The 23,103-nt window shown below is 31.7% G+C and overlaps 1 protein-coding gene across 19 annotated transcripts in view; it reads right to left on the bottom strand.

Moving 5' to 3' along the window:
* Positions 1–687: 687 nt before the first annotated feature.
* RBM26 (RNA binding motif protein 26) overlaps positions 688–23,103 on the bottom strand; it is a 90,942-nt gene continuing 68,526 nt past the window's right edge. For 11 of the 19 annotated variants that reach the window (XM_012445351.2, XM_012445352.3, XM_012445359.2 and 8 more), the window contains 4 exons: positions 20,400–20,486; positions 8,452–8,565; positions 4,940–6,814; positions 688–1,110 (listed from right to left, as the gene is read on the bottom strand). In XM_012445351.2, the coding sequence (XP_012300774.1) occupies positions 6,725–6,814; positions 8,452–8,565; positions 20,400–20,486 (291 nt within the window). In that variant the 3' untranslated portion in view covers positions 688–1,110; positions 4,940–6,724. The remainder of the gene's footprint in view (positions 1,111–4,939; positions 6,815–8,451; positions 8,566–20,399; positions 20,487–23,103) is intronic. The other 8 variants (XM_012445345.3, XM_012445347.3, XM_064362240.1 and 5 more) reach the window with 8 other exon arrangements.

Below are 23,103 nucleotides of genomic sequence, written 5' to 3'. Positions count from 1 at the left end.
TACAAAAAAGAAGTGACAAAGTGAGTATGGCTGGATAAAAATAAAAAACAAGGGTGAATAAAAATCAGTGTAAATTGGACTTTTCTAATATAGTTACTACCAAGCATAGCTTCCAACTTCTTAAATGCCTCCTGAGAATCTATGAAGGAATACTCAGAAACTAAGTTAATACATTTCTTATGATGCCCATTATTAAAGGGATATTGTGGGTACATATTTAGGATAAGATTTGATCATATTCTTTATAAGTAATTCTAAGCCATATTAAGCCATACCGATTTGGACATACACTTCTTAAAATGGTTAAAAACCAGTCTTTACCAATGTTAGGCACACAACACTATTTCCTCTTGCTTTAAAAATCATCTTTGATGTCTTGATTGAAAGTCAAAAAAATGTGAAAAAATTATGTTAAGACATTTAATAGATTTTTAAAATATTTATAATCCACAGATCATCATTTGTCACTTGGAAGAAAACTATTTTCATTGTTGGCTTTGAAGAGCTAAGAATTTTTAAAAAAATATTTAGGTAAATGGCCTTAGCAACAACATCATAAAGTATATTTAGAAGAAATGCACAAGCTATTACAGTACATAAAAAAGTACTTATCGATTCAAAATTATTTCAAGTGGCTATCCTACTCCCAGAATTATATCTTAAGACCCCCCAAAATTAAAACCAAACTCATGTTTAACTTTTTAATTCATTTTCATTTTAAATTGTTCATGCTAAAGAACACAGTAGCATGGCTTTACAGATTTCCTAGACACAATCCTCAATTTGGCTCAGACTGAATATATGTCATCCAAGAGAATTTTTTCGTTCTTTCTTAAGGTGTTTAAAAAATAAATGGCTATAAAGTACGGGGAGAAAACATTTAAGAATAAGGTCAGAGCACATATTCAGATACACTTTGGACTCAGATGTACTCTTAAAGAACTGTAGAGATAAAATGCTAATTATAGTACATGTAAACATCTGTTCAAATTGATAAAGAGTGAACATAAAATAATAGGATGGTATTATTATAACAGTCGTCTCCAGACAGGAACTGGTCTTGTTCTCGCAGTCACAAAGCTAAATTCAGGCAATGATGATCTCTCTCTGCTGGAAAAAGAGAAGACTATTAAAAAAAAAACTTTGAAAATAGCAAATAAATCTACAACTTGAATCACATCATAAATTGACCTCCAATTTTTCTAAACATTAAAAAAAAACTATTTGAGAAAGGAATCAAAATCAAAGTTGCAGGCAAATTACACAAAGCTTTGGGCTAAGATTATTTTAACAAAACTTCTCTGCATTATGCTTCCTTCAAACATTAAGCTGCAAAAGATCACAGCATGCAACATATCTTATGGTCTAAAGTTTTCATTACGAAAACTAGTAACTGATCATAGGGAAAACTTTCATAGAGATGTGAGTAGGCAGAGAAATTTTAAGAAATAATCAACAAATTACAAGATGTTGTAAATAAAAATGAAAGCAGAAACAATTTTCTTAAGCTTTCCCAAAGATTTCAAAGTAATTGCAAGATACATCTAATTTCCTTAAACTCCATATGATAATCACTTCGTTAATCACACTATATGAAGTAAAATGCTATACTAAGCACAAAGGCCCACAGCAAAAATAAAAGGTACACATCGAAATCAGACAGTGCCTGGTATACAAGGAAAGGCTAATTGAAGATGATGGGAAAATGAGTAGAAGGATGAAATAAACAGTGAGGGAAGAATTTAGGAAATACCAAGTATAAAAAGTGGATACAAAAAAAAGCAGAATTTTAAAATCCTTTTAATTACATGAAGTAACAAGCACATGATATGAATAAACTTCAAGAAAGTTATTACCAAATTAGGTGTTTTTCTACTAAGCGTGATGTTTTTCATTAGCAATTATTGGCAATGGCAGTCATGTTCACCAAAGTTTCTTTCCTAGGATTTTTAGGTAGCAACTTTGGAAAATTATCTCTTGTCATCTGATAGGTATATAATGATCAAATAGGAAAAATTTAAGACTGCTCTTCTCCAAAGGCCTGTATACATACCTTAGAGCAATTAGTCAGCTCAAGAAGTTAACAGGAACAAGGTAGTTCCTGAGATCTGGGAAAAGGAAATTTTCTTCTTCTTGTACAAATATTGTAAACTAGTAATTTAATTCTCCATTAAATTTTCATTTTTAATTTATACTATTTTATAAGAACAGCAAAAGCTCCAAGAGAAAGACCAAAAAGTTAACTAAGCCAAAATGTGACGCAGGAAATTTTTCTTTTAAAAGGCTAACAGACTTTTGTAAGAGTGTGTGTGTGTGTGTGTGTCTGTGTCTGTTTTGGGTGGAGCTTACAACATTTATCTAAATTCTAGAACTAAAACTAGTTTTCTATCAGTCTACATTGTGGTTAAGGGGGGAAAAGAAAGAAAACATATTGATAAAGTTTGCTCTTTACTCTAAAACAGCCAGTGATACATTTCAACATACCAAACAAGCAACTGCTGCTTCCTTTTTGAACCCTTATAGCCAATGGTTAGTATTCCAAGTAAGAGTGGTCGAAACTCTTTATATAGAGTCCCCCAAAATCAGTTCTAGTAAGAAGACATTTCTTTCAATTAAAGGTAGTCACACTTTCTACAGGAAATCAGCTAAAACACTGAAGTCCTATCTTTATAGTAAACTATTAGTTGTCACATTTAATCGTATCACAATAAAACAAACGCTATGGAATACTTTCCCATTCTTGCAACATGTTTTCATCAAATGCTTGGGTATCAGTTAAATATAAAATTTAATTTGATATGTTACAATTATCCAATAACATTTAAAACAACACTGCTTAAGTAGCAATACAAAATATTGGGTGAAATATGTAAAACGACAACTTAACCATCCCTTGAGATAATCCTAATCAATCTTTTAACTAGTAATATTAAATGTTCCTCAATTTTTTCCTGTATGAAGAGGCTACCTATATTGCTGCCCTCAATCGTTTTTCCAATTCTCAACTCAGCCTGCAGCCCAGATCTGTACTAAAGCAAAAGAATCTATTAGGAGAGCTGCAGAATTAAAAATGTGTGTTTAGTTTTAGGTAGTATACTGTTTTTGTTTCTTAAAGAGTAAACTGAGATGGAAAGTAGAATTTAAATCCATATTGTTGAGGGAACGGACTGTATCTGCATTACTAGCAAGTATTTCTATGTTCAAACTCTGAATTTAGAAGGAAAATAAAAAGTTACAACTGGGAAAAGGAAGTGCTAGTGAATACAGAAGTTCATCTCTGTTTTATAGGCTGAAATGTAATTTGTGCTGGCAAATATAAGCATGTAGGAATATTAAATACAAAACTGTACCAAGAGGCATCATATAAATTACCATAACCAAATCCAAGTTGTTTCCATTGATAAAATGATAGAAAACAATGATAATAGGTAAGAACTGTCTTAGATATATTAAATTGTTTTGTATCAAACACTAATATAGCACCAGGGTAACTATAGATGTAAAATGGACCTTAGAGATCATCTAGTCCAACTCTTTATTTTATAGACAAGGAAACAACCCTGAATAAGGCAGGAGACTTGTCTAAGGCCAGAGAGTTAGTTGCAGAATTGGGACCAAAAGCTAAATCTCTTATAAACTTTGTCTAGTATTCTATTACTAGGTCACCTTTGGATATAAAAATTAGTGGGATGGACTAGATTAGTGGCTCTTAGCATTTCTAATCATACACACTAACAGAAACCAAGAGTGTATTTTACCTCTGAAACAGACTACAACATTTATTACCGCAAAATATTAATGCCTTATTAAATGTTGTGAAAATTCCACTAAGACTACGTGTGTATACCTCCATCAGTATTTGTAACCCCACTGGTGACAAACTTGAACTGTTATCAATTGCTTAGCAAAATGCTCCCAGTGACTGAGGAGATCTTCAAGAGATTTTTGGAAAATTGATAAGAATTAACAAGGGAGGTAATTGTCACTCTATGATCGGAGACTTAAATATGCATTCATTCATTAATTCATCCAACAAACATCTGAGTGCCCAATATAAGTCTAGCTTTGTGATAAGCACTAGAAATAAAACGATGAATAAGACATGGTCCCCCTTCCTAGAGGAGCTTGTAATCTAGTGGGGAAGACAGACATAAACCAGATAAATTATATTACAATGTAAGTACTGTAACAGAGATATGAACAAAGTGCTGTATTAAAAGGGAGGGTATAAGTATGAACTGGCGAAGGACCAAGAAGTCTACTAATTTTGTGTAGTACCTTTGAGGCAAGAACTACCATATTTAGTATAAACACAATCTGATGTTCCACTCCATCAATAATTAGGAAAGCAGCAACAACATAGAGTTAAAAAAAAAAAAAAAAGTTGGCACTGAAATCAGAATGCCTGAATTCAAATGTACTATTTTCACCCACTAGCCATGACTGGGTAAATCATACTACCTCTATTAATCTAAGTTTCCTTATCTGTAAAATGAGAATTAACAACTCCTTCCTAATATCAAAGTACACACAGAATGCTAGTATTTATAAAGAAGTAAAAAATTCAGTAGCAACTTAATACTAATATTTATAATTAGAATCATATTAATACTACAAATAATATACCTGTAAACCTAATTAATCTTGGTAAGATTTAATCCCCATTCTTTGGGACCAAACTGAAACATATTTGTCTTCTGATTCATTCAAAATAACATGGCTTAAAACATTTTAGGTTCTAAGTTACTTGGAAATTTCAGGCTAGGAAAACTGATTAGCTATTCATGGACTGAAATAGAGTATGTGTTTTCAGTTATATTATAAGGGAATTTTTATAATTTTTGAAATATCAGGTTGAAACAAACTAATCAAATTATAAAGCCAAATATCAGCATGGAGATTTAACTGGCCTTTGAAAGATTTACTTTCTTTATAATACCTGTTTGGTGTAAAGAGAAGAAACGTGAGCCTCTGCCAATTTGGCACCTTTCACGACTACTAAAAAGAAAAGAAAACAAACTTACCTAATGAATCAGAATAGCACATAGTCAACATACAAGAGACTACATAAAAATAGATCTTTAACTACAGAAGTAAAAATAATGACTTTTTGAGCAAAGTCACTATTTTGACAACTGAAATCTGATTTTGAAATTTTAAACATAAACATATACACAAATTGCAAGCCAAAGTGTTCCAATGAAATAGTGTTACCGTCAAGAAAATATACACAACTTCAACCCCAAGTAGGAGTGTATGGGGAAGAAGAAAAACGAACAGCATCCTTAAGTTACTCCAGTGGCAGAAGACTATGGTGGTGGTGGAACAATAGCTTTTGATTGTGAAGACCCCAATATGGAAGAATTTTTTAAATGTGATTTTTTAATATTATCGCTATAATCTCGAGAGGCAGAAACACTTGCAATCGAAATGATGAATTTTAAAATATAAATATGTAATCCCCCACCCCCATTCTACAAAGATGCGTTTATTTCCTGGAAACTGCTACATCAACTTTCAATGATCATGTTCACTTGCAAAAGAAATCCACTTAAAAGAATCACAGTATTGTTGCAAACATCAAAGATTTTTATACAAGTATAGGAAATACACACTTAAAATATCAGACTGGAACACTTACCAAACAGTGTTTTCCTAAAGTAGTATCTATAGTACATTTCTTTATTCATATATCTTCAAATGGTCAAGTTTTCTTTCATACATCCAAAATGTAATGTGATGTTTTCTTATTCACCAAATGTTAGCTCTACTTGTAGTCTGGTTCCAAACTAATCAGCCTGCTTTTAAATTTTAAGACATTTGTTGAAAATTTATAGGATCAAACCAAACTTAAGTGGTATAATTTTTAAACATTGGATTGTAAATTATTGTAAGGGTACCAGTAACCATTATTATTAAGAATAAGTTAGTGATTATAGCTCTTTTTGTGATAATTGGGGGGAAGGGTAGATCACCATCTGGAATGGTCTATTTTAATTTTTTTTTCTTTTCTTTTTTCTTTTTTTTCTTTTTTTTTTTTTTTAATCAAGGAACATTGTCTTGGCTTTTTTTTTGTCATTGCTTTTTTTTTCTTTTCTTTTTTTTTTTTAAGAGACCATTCCACTTTATTTTATAACATCCGGATGCATAAGGACTCATGTAAAGCAGTCATACACCATTATCATTAAAACCCATATGGTAAAATACATACACAGTCCAACAAAAGGCTAATACATAGTAAAGCCTAAGCATACTACTATGTAATATTATAATACATAACTTGGAGACTTCAGTTAGAGTACTATGTTATCTATTCATTTTTGAAAACATTCATTAAGATTTTTAAATGCAAATTCATTCCTTATTTGGAATAAAACAAAATCCTCTAAGTTATAACAAGTATTGGTCATAAGTTTTCAGACCTATTCATTAAATTACAAAGAACCCAAAGAATTCTGTAATGTCCAGTATAAGTATGTAATAAAAACATTGCATATATTTCTAGTATGATGTCTTTAGCAACTGTTTACTGAAATAAAATGCAAACATCAATCTTTCAAAATACAAGATCAGAAGGTAGTTTTCTTCTTTTTTGTCTAATTGTGAAATCCATCTTCATCACATTTTACCAAAAATTGTTTTTACAAATATGTAAAAGTACATTAGATAATACTAATGAAACACAGGTAGAGTTCTAGCATATGTAGATCAATGATCAGTCAAATCATCTTCTCCAAGAACGAGATTCATTGTCCTCTTCTTCTTCATCATCATCTTGAAGTAATGAGTCATCCACCAAAGACTCTTCCTGAAACTTTAGGTTAAAATGTATTTAGGAATTTACCCAAAAAAAAAAAAAAGAAAGAAAAAAAAGAAAAAAAGGTGACACTTTTAAATACTGATCTCTCTCAACAGAGTTGAATACAAAAGGTATTTTTATAGCTAGAACATTCACAAAACGAAGAAAAGCAACATTTAACCACTCAATGGTTTCTCTGTACGACCTATTCTATTTACTTGCATGAAACAGGCACTAAACAAATACGAAATTAAGCCTTTGTACATGCCATTTTTTCCTGCCTCTCTTTAGCAAATTACACCATCTTCTGTACCTTTAAAATATTGGTCAAACTTTTAAAAAAAGAAAACAGTAAGTTTTCTCTAATTTACACTCCTAACCTTGCATACTGAAATCAACCAATAACTTGTATAAAATTCTACCAAGATTTATTTTATATTTATTTTCTGCTGTATGCAACAAACATTTTCTATTATTGCATTCCTTTCTTTTCCCCATTCCCTTCATAAACACTTCTCAGACTGCTATTTCAAACTTTTCAAAATACCTAATACCAGGAGCTCTCCTGCTTTTCTCCCCATTCAATTCAAACTCATGGAAGGACAAAGGTATAATCTAAAATATAAAATGACAAATCATGTATATGAGTTTCAAAATATACATTTTTATTCTTGCATTTGACTATGGATATGTATAACAGCCTTGAAATGCTCTTCAAACAAAATGAAGTGTGCCATTATGAAGGTAAAACATGGAATCATTTAGTTTTCCCACCTTACCTTTATTTCTTAACTTACACTTTCTCCTAAAGCTTATTTCGTAATTAAATAAGAGTTGCTTACTTTTAAGTTTTTGATTTCAAAGGGCTCTCTACCACTTCACTGGTTCACACCTCTTAGCCATCAGACTAACTGGTGTTACTCAAAGAAAAATGCACTTCCACTTTTCCTGACGCTCATCCCTCTAAAATACCTCTCAACTATAATCCCAGTTCCAGTTCTAAGTTATGAAAGCTATTATATCACTTAGGGCCCAGTTCCACTGTCAATACCTCCTTTAAAATTTTCTGGGATGGAAACAATCACTCCTTCCTCTGAGTTTCCAGAGCATGTTGTTCAAATCTTTATTCAGTATTATCAGTCTGCCTTTTATTGTAACTAGTTTCTTATGTGTCTGTCACCACCCCCCTTTTCAGATTATAAGCTCCTTGATGATAGGGACCGTGTCTTATTCATTTTTGTGCCTAAGACATTATCTACCATGTAACAGGCAATCATTCTAATGACTAAAATGATATATGAATTAAAATAAAGGAAAGTTGAAATGTTAATAAAGCAACTGAGAAGAGATTACCCTAAAACTTAAAATATTACAAGATTTCCTGTGGATAAAAATCTAATGAATAATTATCATTTCTAAGGGTAGAGTATATACATAATTTTCATATATTCTTTTTGAATTAGCAATCCACAGTTTTTCCTCATTATCCAGTTAAAATTTAAAGTTGTTTGCATTTATCTGATATCCCTTGCCTGGACTATGGATCAGGAATAAAAGTTTTATGTTAAAATCACAGCCATAAAAAAATCACATTATATATAAAAGCTATGAACGATTAACGGTAAAAATAAATGGAAAAAAATATAACATACTTCTTCTTCATCAGGCTCAACTTCTTCTGTTTCAACAGCTGAAATATTAGTTACTGGTTTATTCCATGCCAGTTTTAGATCTTGCCCTTTGAAACGAGCTCCATGAACTGCAGCCTAAAACGATTAAAAATATTGGAATATAAGACATTAAACATTTCTGAAGAAAAAAATTAAATTTCATAGTGCCTAACATTAAAGTTAAAATAGCTAAACACAACTGAAGACCGCTATCCATTTGGTTTTTGGTTAATTCTCAATTTACTATTTGTTATTATAATTTATAATTTACTTTTGATTTTTTTTACTTCTACAATCAGACTAGTAATTGGAAATTCCTTTAAAAAGAAAATAAGAATAATTTCTCATAATAAAATAGAGCTATTTCACTAATGGCCAATATTTGATTAAAAGAAATATGTCTATGTGTTTACAATACAATGACAATTGCTGTTTAAGATGACAATCCCAAGATATTTCAAGATCCTGGTTTTAGCTTCTGAATCAATGTCTAAATTAGGATCAATATGCTAAATATATTTTGTTTCATTTTAATTACTGTTCATTTACAAATGGTATATATAGTAAATATTAATCTTTAATAAGAATAATTTTTCATGTGTAAAGTATTTTCAAATTACATCAAATAATCAACTACTATAAAATGTTTAATGTAAAACTAATAAAAAATATAAGTATGTCAATGAAAGGAAAAAAAACCCACTGAAATTTTCTATTGAAAAACAGTTTTTCCTACAAAGCTTTTATAACTGAATATAAAACGTGCACTTACAAAACAGTCATGTCTAAGCACTTGCTACATTAGGTGGCTGGTTTGGAAACACTGCATTTATATTAGAGCAACATGAACTAAGGTAAATCAATGTTAGCAACATACTGCAATAACTTATACTCACACAAGATTTATAATACGATCTCAAAGTACACCACAATGTGAAATGTAGAAACAATTATATATTCAATGATATCTGATATAAGTTGTGTGGTATTAAAATCCCCAGGTATAAATTTTAAATCTGCACATACAAATTTATGATAAATTTAAAAGATTTCATGCCTATTAAAATGCTGCTCAGGAGTCACAATGTCATACAACTACAATTTTTTTTTTAATGTACTTATATATATTTTAGTTCCGGAACAACCTGCAATTTTTTTGAAGCTATCATTATTACATAAAAATGTATCATAGTACTATAAGAAATTCCACCTGTTTAATGCAAAATGCCTACGCATAAAACTCTTCCTTACATTCAGCTAATTCATCTAAAAAGCAAAAAATAATACTGACATTTTCAAAAATAAGTTACTGACACAAATTTCTGATGACCTAACTTTACACAGCTCTATATTCAGCACACACTTCCTCAAATTTATAAGATGAGTCTACAACTTGCTAGAGTTTCAACTTTAAGATTATTTACAAGATGATTTTCAAACTGTTTATTAACATTGCTCCATTACAAACTTGAGAATTAGGCTCTGTAAATTTTTGAACTACCTGAGTTTTTGCTTTTTGAAGATGTAAATTTATTCAGGAAAACTAAGAAATTAGATGTTATAAGAAACATATTCCCTAATTTCCTTCATTTTGATAAAACTATGTATTTATAATAATTAGAAAAGTTCAAGAAATCAATATTTCAGGTAACTGCAACATAAAATCTTTAAAGTTTAAACAATTTCTTCTGCAATTCACCCATTTGACGATTCAAAATTTCAGACCACATAATGTAAAAAGCATAGTCCATGATTATCCCTAACCCTAAGAGATAACCACTATTCTGTGAGGAATTCAGTTATATCCTACATATATTTTTCTATACACATACTAAAATAATTTCTGTATACAAATATGTATGGTACATATATGGAAATACATACTTTACTGGTTTATAACTTCATAATTATTAACCCAATTCTCTTCATAAGTATCTCTCAATGTCCTCACCAACAAATGTCACTTTTCTTGTATAGTCATATATATTATATAGCTAGCATCATTAAACCAATTTCTACAGATATGAACCTTGTATATTTGTACATCTTGTGTGACTTTCTATCAGTAAAAGTGAAATGTTTCTTGATGTTTTTCACAATCTGTCCTGCTAGTATTTTTCTAAGTGAATGAAGTTTGGTGATAATTTGGACAAAATATTTTCCCCAACTGGATTTTGATTTTGTTTATGATGCATCCTTTATTGGACAGAAAGGGGCTGTTGTTCATTTCTGTCACGAACAAGTTTTAAATTCTTCATGTACTGGAATTTACCAACGTTTTCCTTCATAAATATTGTGCCATACCTTAAAAAGCCCTCTTGATATTAAGATTATTTTCAAAAAATCCCTAGGGTTTTACCATTAAAAAAATTTTTTGTAGCATGTATTAAATGTTTCATGTATTAAAAAAAGAAAAAAAAATCATCCAACTTAATTTGGACATTAAAAAAAGACATAATGCTGTCTTTTTTCCAAATAGCTAGTCGATTTTCCCAATATCATTTAATGAATAACTTGTTTTATGCCTTGATTTAAAACATTGCCTTTGTGATCCATTAAAATCCTCATGAAGTTATGCACTGTAGAACAATGTTTTGATCAACAATGACTGTATATACAACAGCGGTCTCCTAAGATTTTGATAAACCTGAAAAATTCCTATTGCCCAGTGACCTTATAACTATCATAACAAATTACTCACATGGTGATACTGGTGTAAATAAACCCACTGTGCTCCTAGTCCAGTCATATAAAAGTATAGCACGTACAATTATGTACAGCATAATCCCTGAAAATGGTGGCAAATGACTGTTCTAGTTTACATATTTATTATACTATACACTTTATCATTAGAGTGTACTTGTACTTACTTTTTTTAAAAAAGTTACTTATAAAATAGCCTCAGGCAGGTTCCTCAGGAGGTATTTCAGAAGAAGGAATTGTTATCAAAGGCAATGACAGCTGTGTATGTGCTATTGCCCGTCAAGACTTTCCAGTGGGACAAAATGTAAAGGTAGAAAACAGTGATACCGATGATTCTGACCCTGTTTAGGCACAGGCTAATTTATGTGTTTGTTCTTAGTTTTTAATTAAAAAGTTTAAAAAGGAAAACATAAAAAATGTTAAAAATAGAAAAAAGCTCACTGAATAAGGATATAAAGAAAATATTTTTGTACACCTGTGCAGTGTGTTTCTGTTTTGTGCTAAGTGATGTTACAAGAGTCAAAATGTTTTTAAAAATGGTAAAGTTTAAAAGTAAAAGTTATAACAAACTAAGGTTAATTTATTATTAAAGGAGGGTAAAATGTTTTTATAAACTTGGTATAGCCTAAGTGTTTGTAAAGTCTAAAGTACAAGTTTATAAAATAGTATAGTAATGTCCTAGGCCTTTACATTTACTCACTAACTCACCCGGAGCAATTTCTAGTCCTGCAAACGCCATTCATGGCAAGTACCCCATACAGGTATACCATGTTTTATCTTTTATACTCTATTTTTACTGTACTGCGTCTATGCTTAGATATCGTTACTTACACAAATACTTACCACTGTGTTACAACTGCCTCAGTTGTCAGTATAGTTAACACAACGTCACAGTTTTGTAGCCTAACACCAACAGGCTGTACCATATAGTATAGTTGTGTAGTAGGTTATCCCATTTTAGTTTGTGTAAATATACTCTGTGATGTGTGCACAACAATGAAATTGTCTGAACAACACATTTTTCAGAACATAACCCTAAGTGGCACATGACTGTATAAACTTAGGTCTATTTCTGAACTATACCATATTATCTGCTTTGTACTGCCTTTTAACAGTACAAATAATACAATTAATATAAACAATTTTTTAAAGTGTACTATGGCAGTGCTGCAAGGGTTATGTATGTACTTCAAAATTTCATTAAAAAATTCTTAATGAACTGTATAACCATTTATAAAATGTTAAAGAACACCAAGTTTAAATGTGCTCTACAGGATGCCTACTTGGGCAAGGAGGTAGTGGTCAAAGGGGTGAAAGTAGAGCTAAATGTAAAAATCCACAAAATATGAAAGAGGGGGAAAACAGTCCCAGATGAAGATAAAACTTGCTTCCCAATGCAAATGTAGAGAGATACCTGACAAAAATATCCCTCCCAAAATTTACAAACTAATCTTAATTTTGAAAATCATTTTAAAAAGTAAAAGGAGAAAGAAAAAGAAAAAGAAAAAAGAAGAGATTTTAGTGGTTTTAAAAAATAAAATAATCCCAGGCTGGGCATGGTGGCTCACACCTGTAATCCCAGCACTTTGGAAGGCTGAGGTGAGTGGATCACGAGGTCAGGAGTTTGAGACCAGCCTGGCCAACATGAGTGGAAATTGCGCCATTGCACTCCAGCCTCTGTCTCAAAAAAAAATAATGAAAATACAATAATCTCAGCACTTTGAGAGGCTGAGGTGAGTGGATCATGAGGCCAAGAGATCGAGACCATTCTGGCCAACATGGTAAAACCCAGTCTCTACTAAAAATACAAAAATTATCTGGACGTGGTGGCATGCACCTGTAGTCCCAGCTACTTAGGAGGCTGAGGCAGGAGAATCGCTTGAACCTGGGAGGTGGAGGTTGCAGTGAGCTGAGATCATGCCACTGCACTCCAGCCTGGCAACAGAGTGAGACTCTGTCTCAAAAACAAACAAACAAAAACCAATAATACAAGATTTAAACCAGGAGAGAATGGTTAGAAGCAATACAATGAAATAAGATGAAAAAGAAAAAAAATCATTGTTATAAAAATATCAAAATGCATTATAAAAATCCATTTCTGGGCTCGGTACAGTGGCAGAAACCTGTAATTCTACCACTTTGTGAGGCTCAGACAGGCAGATTGATTGGTTGAGCTTTGGAGTTCAAGACCACCCTAGGCAACATGGTGAGACCCCATTTCTACAAAAAATACAAAAATTAGTCAGCTGTGGTGGCGTGTGCTTACAATCCCAGCTACTTGGGAGGCTGAGGTGGGAGGATCACCTGAGCTCAGGATGTCAAGGCTGCAGTGAGCTGTGATCATACCACTGCACTCTAGTCTAGGTGACAGAGTGAGAACCTGTCTCAAAAACAAAAGCTCTTAATAAAGCAGAGTCATTTGTATTCTACCTTAAGATAAAAAGCCAGCATCACACATAATACTAAAAATACTAGAAGCATCTTCGTTCCACAAAAAAGTCACTATTATTACTGATGTTTTTAATATTTTTCTAAAGGTAAACAATTAACAGAAAGTAGTAAGTGCAGAAATGTGAGAGAGGTAAAACTATCATTTTTAACTAAAGACAAATTAAATGAATACCCAAAAAACCCAAGAGAGCAAAATTAAAGTCATCAAATAATAGTTTGGTAAGATAGCAGTTACATATTTAATAAAGAAAGATGAACAGTCTTCCTACATATGAAGAACCAGTAGAAAATATTATGGAACAAAAGATCCCATTTAAAATAGCAATAAAAAGTGAATTATTATGGGGAAATTTATAAGCAATATATGTTATCTATATAAAGAAACCATAAGCAGGGAAGGTGGGAGAGAGATGAAAAATTACCTAATGGGTAATTTTTCATGTTCCCTATTTGGGTAATGGATACACTAGAACCCCAATCCCTACCAGTATGCAATATACTCATTAACAAATGTGCACATGTACTCCCTGAATCTAAAAATTAAATTAATTTTTTAAAAAACCTTAAAATTAGTAAGTAATATACACTGGCTATATGAAAAAAAATTAAATGCTCTTAAAATATAAAAAGTATTGAAGAACTTGAAAGAAAATGAGACTTTACAGGAAGATTTAATATTTGAGGAAAATTTAGTATTATGTTCATTCTCCCATAATTTAGTCTATCTTTTTGAAACTAAGCTTATTCAAAAGTTTATATAAAAAATAAACACATAAAACATACCAGCGAGATTCTGAAAATGAGCAAATGGGTATGAGAGGGAATCCAAACAACTGCCCTGACAAACTATTAAGATATACTAGAAAGCTAGTTTAACTAAAACAGGGAGAAACAGGCACATAAAGAGAAAACTCATCAATGAAAGACTCCAGAACATACCCAAATAAATATATGGGAAATTTATGTATTTTACATGAGCTTGGAAAAACTAGATTTAACTAATGAAACCAACAGGCTTCCTATTTCACTCCTTAGACCAAATAAGTTCCGTGTAAATTTTTTTAAAGTGAATGTAAAGTTTTAAAATAAAAAAAAGCACATAAGACTACTAGAAAAAACAAGGGAAAATGTTTATCATCTCAGATTGGTGAAAGCCTTTCAAACTATAAAGAGAGATTAACTGGACAATTAACTATTATTGTGGAAAATACAGCATAAATGAAAATTCATAAAAATATAACCCATGAGCTAATTTCCAAATATACAAAGAGCTCCTGGATTCATTAAGTAAATAAATAAATAGACTATTCAGCACAATAATAATGGGCAAATGACATTAACAGTTGATAGAAATAAAAACAAACAGCATTTAATTAAACATCTGAAAATACAATCATAAAAGTGAATTATAACCTAAACAAGTGGCTATTTCAGTTTGATAAAACTGAAGATAAAACTCCGATACCTCACTATGATAAAAATGAAGATAAATTACATATCTATGAATTTTTTTTATAAGTAAAGTGGTAAAACCACTATGCAGCATACACATTACGGCAAGAGTGTAGGAAAAGGCACTCTCATATATCTTTGGTGGTCAAATAAGTATAACCTGTATGGCGGGCAATTGTCATTAAAAATTTAAATGTACAGATCCTTTGACGCAGCATGCTGGTATCAGTGAGAAAGGTGGAAAAAAGCAAAGACATTAAGACCCATGAGATTAAGTAAAAAACATATAGTCTAGAACTAACAAGTATCAGAATGAATTCTGAATTTATCTTTACCTATCTACCTATATGTGTATATATATGTATATGTATTAAAAACTTTATAGCCCCAAATTAAAAGCAAAGTATCAGTATGAGCTCTAAATTTATTTTCCCTTTATATATATGTATATAATTTTTAACCCCCAGCTCTGACGACTGAAAAGGATTAGTGACAGTAACATACTTAATGGTAATGTGTACCTCTAGTACCCAGATTGTAGTGTCTAAATACCTTTGCCTTATTAAATAAACCAAAGCTCCTTAGAGAAATGGTCAATTCTAGGTCTAGAAGAGACAGTGTTTAAGATTAACCTAGAACACCTTCTCATACCAGAAGCAACAAAACTATCACAAACCACTAGGGTCCTGTCAAAAGCACTCAGGAGCCAACCTGTAGTCTCCTGGCCAAAGATGGAACAACTTCAACATTAAAAACTGAGAAGAATGGATTTGTACCCATAGAATATTTATATATGAGTTTATGACTGCATAACAGCAATCAAGCCATATCAAAATATGAACCTTATCTGGATCCTTATTTTTAAAAGGTAAATTTACAAGAAATTAAGACAAATGCTAACCCTAACTGGATATTTGATATTTAGGAATAGAATTTTTAGGTGTGATAATAGCATTGTATTTTTTTAAGGTTCTATCATTGAGCAACACATACTAAAATATTTACAGATGAAATGATACAATGACTGTGAATAGCTTCAAAATAAGGAGTGGGGGAGTTGCAGTGAGTGAAATATAGACAAAATAAGATTGGCCCTAAGTGGATAATTGCTGAAGCTCAATGATGTGTATATGGGAATACATTTTACAATTCTAATTTCTGTACTATAAAATGTACACAAAAATTGAGTTTTAAAGCTGAAATATTTTATTCAGAGGCTTGCCTCTAGTCCTTTGACTATCTATTCTTACACATATTCATTCAAAGCTTACAGTAAATTAAGAAAAACAGGCATATAAAGAACAGAAAGCAAAAAGACTAAAGATCTAACAAAGGAGGAAAACACTATGAAAAGTGTGAATTCTACATCTTACATGGAAAATGTTCTGATGTTCTGGAAACATTTAATTTTGGAAAGATGTTGGATGAAACAAAATTAAACTGGTTTGTTTACCTCCGGACTTAGTCCATTTACACTATAATTCTAAATGGAGTATACAAATGCAGTCTTTCACAAACTTATCTGACAAGAGAATCCTTTGTTAGGAGATCTCTTGCAGAAAGAGTGTTCTGCAAACACTATGGAGAAAACTGACTTGAGATATGGATAATTACCGAAGAATTTAAGATGCAATCCTATGGTTCCTTACATTTTTAGCAACAATAATAAAACTAATATATAAAAGAAGGCTAAAAGCAAGTTTATTAATATTTGTAATGTTACAGAATGTTTAGGCAGGAGTTATGAACACAAATATATATAATTATATATAACCACAAATTTTAAAAAACATGCAAAATCTAATTTTTAAAAGTTACAAAGGAAGATTTCCAGTTCTATAACTCTTGAGTTCAATGTACATGGCCACTTTCCCACAACCTTCAGACCTCAAGTTACTAATTCTGGTAGCACAGTGTCCATTACATAGCAGTACTTAATAACTATTAAGTATTAATAAAAACACACATAAAAACTCTGCTATGCACATAATTTGACTTCTTTTGATTGAATCCACTTAGTAAAGCATGATTCTCTTTCCCCCTATTTCTTTGCTCTCTAAGACACACAGTAACATGATCTCAGCTCACTGCATTCTCTGCTTCCTGGGCTCAGGTGATCCTCCCATCTCAGCCTCTCGAACAGCTGGGACTGCATGTGCTCATCACCACACCTGGCTAATTTTCTGGTATTTTTTGGTAGAGAGGGGGTTTCTCCATGTTGCCCAGGCTGGTCTAGAACTCCCACCCGCCTTGGCCTTCGAAAGGGGTGGGATTACAGGCATGAGCCACCGCACCTGGTCCCTCTTACCTTTTGATATAAAAAATTGTACCTGAGTTTGGGACTGTAGGTTTCATTTTTGGTCTGATTGTTCAAACAGCAACTTAATTATTCCTATTCTGAACAGGATCTTGGACTCCTCCAAAGGTACAGTAACAATTCAGTGTAGAAAAGATAATATTCTAATCGGTTATGGGAAGAGACTACTTCTTTACTCCTGTCTGAGTACTTACGCAACTTTAGACTTTGACATGATGATAGACAAAAAAAAAAAAAAAAAAAAAAAAGAAATAAAGTAACAGGAACCATCTTCTAACAAGACAAGTCAAACCATAAACCATCTTAACCTAAATCTAAGTGTTCTGCTTATATTTCTATTCTTTAAAATGCTTTAATATTTTTCCTGAGGAAAATTTCTTATTTTTCACTTATATATGAATGTCTCAATTACCTTATTTATTCCTATACTTTCACCTTGAAATATTATGCATTTACTGATTATTGAAAATAAATTCATTCACTCATCTAGGACAATGGTTCAGAGAGTAACAATGTAGTATTTGAAAATAAACATTGGCAAAGGCTGACAATTTTCTTTTTTTGGGAAGGCCTACCCTATATTGCGAGTGTATGTTCTCCTACATTTTCAGTGTTAAAATTTCCTTTATTTTATGTAACAATGGTGACAGTACATGACAATCTTTTTGTATTTTTAAAGTATTCTTCCCTGGCAAAATAAAAAAATTGTTATCTCTATGAGAAATACACAAATTTTTAAATTCCTAAACACTACTATTCCCTGAAATCCAAAAGTCTGAAGACCACTGCTCTACATGTATCCTGCTTATATAAGATAGGCTTCAACTTAATTTTCTGTTCTTTTTAACTTTACAAAATTTTAAGAAACTTTCTGGCTTAAGGACACATTTATGGTTTAACAACTTTTATAACTAAAAGTCCCAACGCTTATCATAGCAGTGGTAGTTACTCTTTCTAGCCTATTAAGTAAATCCAACTAAAGCTATTTACTCTAAATAGGTAACTCTCATTAGACCTAACTTGACCTTAATTATTCTGTCACTTATTCAACCTTCATGTAATTCAGTGTTAAAGTCCTCCTTATATATTAATGCCTGGTATTTCTAATTGCTATTCATTCCGAAAAATGCATCATCTAAGGTACAAAAAGCAAGACGCAAGAAAGAAGGCATGTGTCAATAGGTCTTTCCACGTGCAAAATTTCCAAAGATTTAAGAAGCAAGAGGTTTTAATTTTTTCTCAGCCATATAAGCAAGCAAGGGAAGCAGTACATATTTAAAGTTCTTACTAAATCCATAAATTTGGTAATATTTTAACCATTTGTATAGTAATAACTACCATTGTTTTATAATACCACTATTCCCTAGAAAATAAATAGAACATAAAACTACCTATCTAGTAATAGACTAAAAACTGTCAACTGAAGCCACCACTGAAAGGAAGCTTATTCTAAACTTCCACTTAAAAATACCCTGGAAAGAACATTTCATCAAAGAACTACTTTTTTCAATATAACATACAAACATACAAGTTTAAAAGAAAGTTTTAAAATCTCATCAATTTTAAATTACTTTTTACTTTCACAAAAGATTGTTAAAGATATGATTATTCAAAACTAGCTTTAAAAAGAAAATATCCCAATATCAAGAATTCCTATTTTATAAAATAACGTGCTACTTCCTACCTCCAAGCCCCAAACTAGATTATTTCAAGGGTCCAGTTGAATGACTTATCAGACCCACAGTCTTATACTGGTTATAATGCCCCAAGGTCAACTTCTACCAGGTAAGCAATGTACCACTGTGCTGGCTGAGAATATTCACTACAAAGGGGATAAATATAGAGGGTTTTTTTTCAAAATTTAAGTTGCAATCAACTTAAAACTTCTGAAAAGCATCTCACTCTTTTGTGACTTTCATATGGAAAACTATTTCATCCTCAGAACAATGGCAAGGACAAAACAGTTACACTGTCTTCTGTATAATTCCTAAGGAGAGAACACACAGGGCAAAAAAGGCTCCTGGCCAGGTGCGGTGGCTGATGCCTATAATCCCAGCATTTTGGGAGGCTAAGGTGGGTGAATAGTGAGGATAGGAGACGGAGACCATCCTGGCCAACATGGTGAAATCCCATCTTTACAAAAATTAGCCGGGTGTGATGACACACATCTGCAGTCCCAGCTACTTGGGAAGCTGAGGCAGGAGAATTGCTTGAACCTGGGAGGCGGAGGCTGACATGAGCTAAGAGAGCATCACTGCACTCCTGCCTGGGTGACAGGGCAAGACTCCATCTCAAAAAAAAACAACAAACAAACAAAAAAAGAGGCTCCTATCTCCTATGAATCCCCCACACCTCACTCCCATTTTCCTTTTTTTAATCTTTGAAACCCAAATGAAAGACACAGTTGTAATATATTCCAGTCAATCCTTAGAAAGACAATTCAAGATTGATGGGTCAAGATAACTTTACTAAGAGTACCCTCAAAGCTAGAGGTATATATATGTCTTGGGCAGAGTCAGAGAAGTCTAGATGGGGATATGCTGAACTTAGGGACACTTTTTTTAAGAGTTCAACCTGATGAGACCGAGAAGCAGTAGATGAGGAATGATTAAGATGGCAGACATCAGAACTGCTTGTACCTTATCCCTCATCACTCATTCTGAAAAAGCAGATCCTGTTCTGGGTCAGCTGAAAAAAAAAAGAATAATGGGTAGTGGGGTGGCCCTATCTACTACCTAAAAGAAAGAAAAAGAGAATCCCTGATATCTCATGACAACACAATTTGGCATTCCACTTGGTGACTAAATATGCATTTTAATTATATTATGTTATACACAGGATTGCCTAACTGCATTAGGACATTCTTTGAGGGCATGAATTCCACTTCAGGTGTTCTACCTATTGTCAAAGCATATTATTAAGTTAAAAAATTAATTTGTATTAAAACTTAAAAGTAATACTTATAAATCATTTAAATCTCAATTGATAAATTATTTTTAAAACTTACTGCTTCAGCTTCTGCTCTTGTCTTGAATGTAATTACTGCATGAAGTGAAGAATCATCAATCTGACAATCTTCAATTTCACCATATTGCTTTAAATTAAAAAAAAAGTATTTCCTCCAAATAAATATTTTGAAATATCCAAAAATCCTAATGGTATTAAAAAACATTAAAATACTAATAAATATAACCCAGAATACATAACAATTCATAATGGTTAACAGAAAAGTATGGTGAGTAATTTGTTTTAGTACTTGATATTGTAAGATAGAAGATGGCCCTATCTTCCAATCTTATTTACAATTCACACTTTAAAGAATTAGTAAAACTTATACTCAATTGAACTATTTTTGCTTTAAATGAAGGAAATAAGGGTCAAAGCCTGAGCTTCCTTGCTAACTAACCTTCCTCTTACACTTATTAAACTAATCCCAAGATAAACTCTTTCTTAAGCAACATATTGAATCCTCAAAGTTTTGGTATCATTCCCAATAAATGGGGAAAGAAAGAAATAGAAAATTTAAGTAACTTCCCCAAAGTAATTGTTAATTACTGGGATGAGATTCTAGGTCTGTTGATTCAAAAGTTTAACATTCTAACTGACCATGCTTTTGCTTACTACATAACTCCACTATACTTTATACTTGTTTAGAACAGTTAAAAGCTAAACATATTATATTATTCCTGTTTTTGGTTTGTTGAATTTTTTCCCTCACGTGTGGAAGGATTTTTCTACAAACAGCAACCTTTATCACACAAAATTCTAGTCTTTTATATATTACCAATACCTTCCCTCTTATACCCCCCAAAAATTGTAACTGTAATTTCATTAGATCCACACATACCACAGAAATGTTCTGTAGAGCACAGTAAAGAGAATGTCCTAGAGCCACCAAGATTCTAGCTTTACCAGTTACTAGCTGTGTAAAAAAGTTACTTAACCTCATCATGCATCATTTTCTTCATCTCTAAAATGTGCATAATAAAGGTACCTACCTCACAGGGTTATCCAAATAACTCATAATGAATTATTATAAGGCACTCAGAAGGCATACCTGCCACAAAATAAGTGCTCTATAGGTTTTTAGCTATAATTTTTATTACTGTTACTACTGGTACTGGAAGATACAGACAGCATTTTGTTAATCATAATTTGTAATAGTTAATGGTCGCTTAATATTATAGACATTAAATAATATAAATATTTTCTTTTGACATCCTTTATGTGTTCAAATTATAGGCTGAGAGAGAGAAGCTAAACTTCAATTAAACCTGCACTCTTACCTAAGACTAGTAATTTAAATGTGAATTACCACTGTTAACTTTGGAGTGAAATTTGAATGTCCAAATGTATGTTAGAATTTTCATTAAGAGGCTCTGAATATTTATCTAGCCAAAAGCACCTTAGTCTCACCAAAACATAATCACAGCAAACTCACCTTGCCTGTTTGGATTATTTTAGCACATTCATTGTTAATTTCCTGATTAGCTATAAAACTATACACAACATACAAGTTATCTGGATCTCCTTTCTCTTGTGGAAGGTGTGGAAGTAGGGTACACAGCAGGGAAGAGTTGGGCAAGATTATCTCCAAGCTCCTTTCTAGTTCTTTAATTCCTTTCTTTATCCCTTTAAATCCATCAAGAACAGGACTTTAGACTCCTCATTTTTAAATACTAACCATTTTAGTTATTCCTTAAGCATAAATCACTTGTCAATATCTCCATATGTCCTGACAAAATATCCATAACTGCTGCAAGCCTACAATATGATTTTTAAACATTTAAGTCTGAATTTTCAAAAGGTTAAATCATTTATGTACCTACCTACTAGTTTACCTATTCTTTTAGATCTAAACTAGTTTACTACTTCATGAAACTTTCCTCTATTTTTTTTTACATCATATGCCCACATGATACTTCTCTAAGTTACTGAAGTATTTATAGTGCTTAATAAATTGTAATTTGATTATAAATTATGTCTGTACTTTATTTTGTGTTAAACTGATACATGTAAAAGTCTTGAGGATAAAGAACTGATTATTTCCTTCATACCTCCAGAGCAACCACTATTAAATATAATGCTGAGGGTAAAACTGATGTTTAGTAACCAACCTCTGTGATACCACTAAGAATCACAGCATTTAAGATGAAAGGGCCATTCAGCAGGTAAAATCTCCATTTTGAACAAGAGCCTAATAAATCCCAGGCAGTCCAAGTTAAATAATGGATTAACAGAGACTACAATCCTATTCTCCCTTCTAGTAGGTCAATCTATTACCATTAGATAGACTCTTTTTTATTATATCCTGACAATGATTGAGGCAACTTCAAGATCACAGGTCAAAATTTTATGTTGTTTCAATACTGGGTCAGCTAGATCAAGAATACATTTTTAACAAACACAAACCCTAATTTTTAAAAATCTGCATGGCCCATGTAGTATGTTAACTTTTTCTTTAAATGTAAATATCAAATCAAACTAAACCACAAGACTTCCCTCTCTGAAACAATAAAATTTATATTGTTCATCTCATAATGTTTCATGGCCTACTAGGTATAAGAATAGTAATGCCTCTTCTAAATAATTACACAAATCCTATAGTTTCTGTTTTCAAATTAACAAAAAATTAAAGATTAGTCAAACCCTTTGTTCAGACTAACAGGTTGAAATTATTCATATTCTTTTCATAATTTCCTCTTTAATTA

The sequence above is a fragment of the Aotus nancymaae genome, unplaced genomic scaffold (genome assembly GCF_030222135.1).
Source record: "Aotus nancymaae isolate 86718 unplaced genomic scaffold, 86718_ANA_hifiasm-v0.15.2.pri h1tg000048l, whole genome shotgun sequence".
In the NCBI taxonomy this organism is placed as follows: Eukaryota; Metazoa; Chordata; class Mammalia; order Primates; family Aotidae; genus Aotus; species Aotus nancymaae.
Note: the sequence above shows the minus strand (reverse complement) of the source record. Positions and strands in the feature narration are given on the sequence as shown.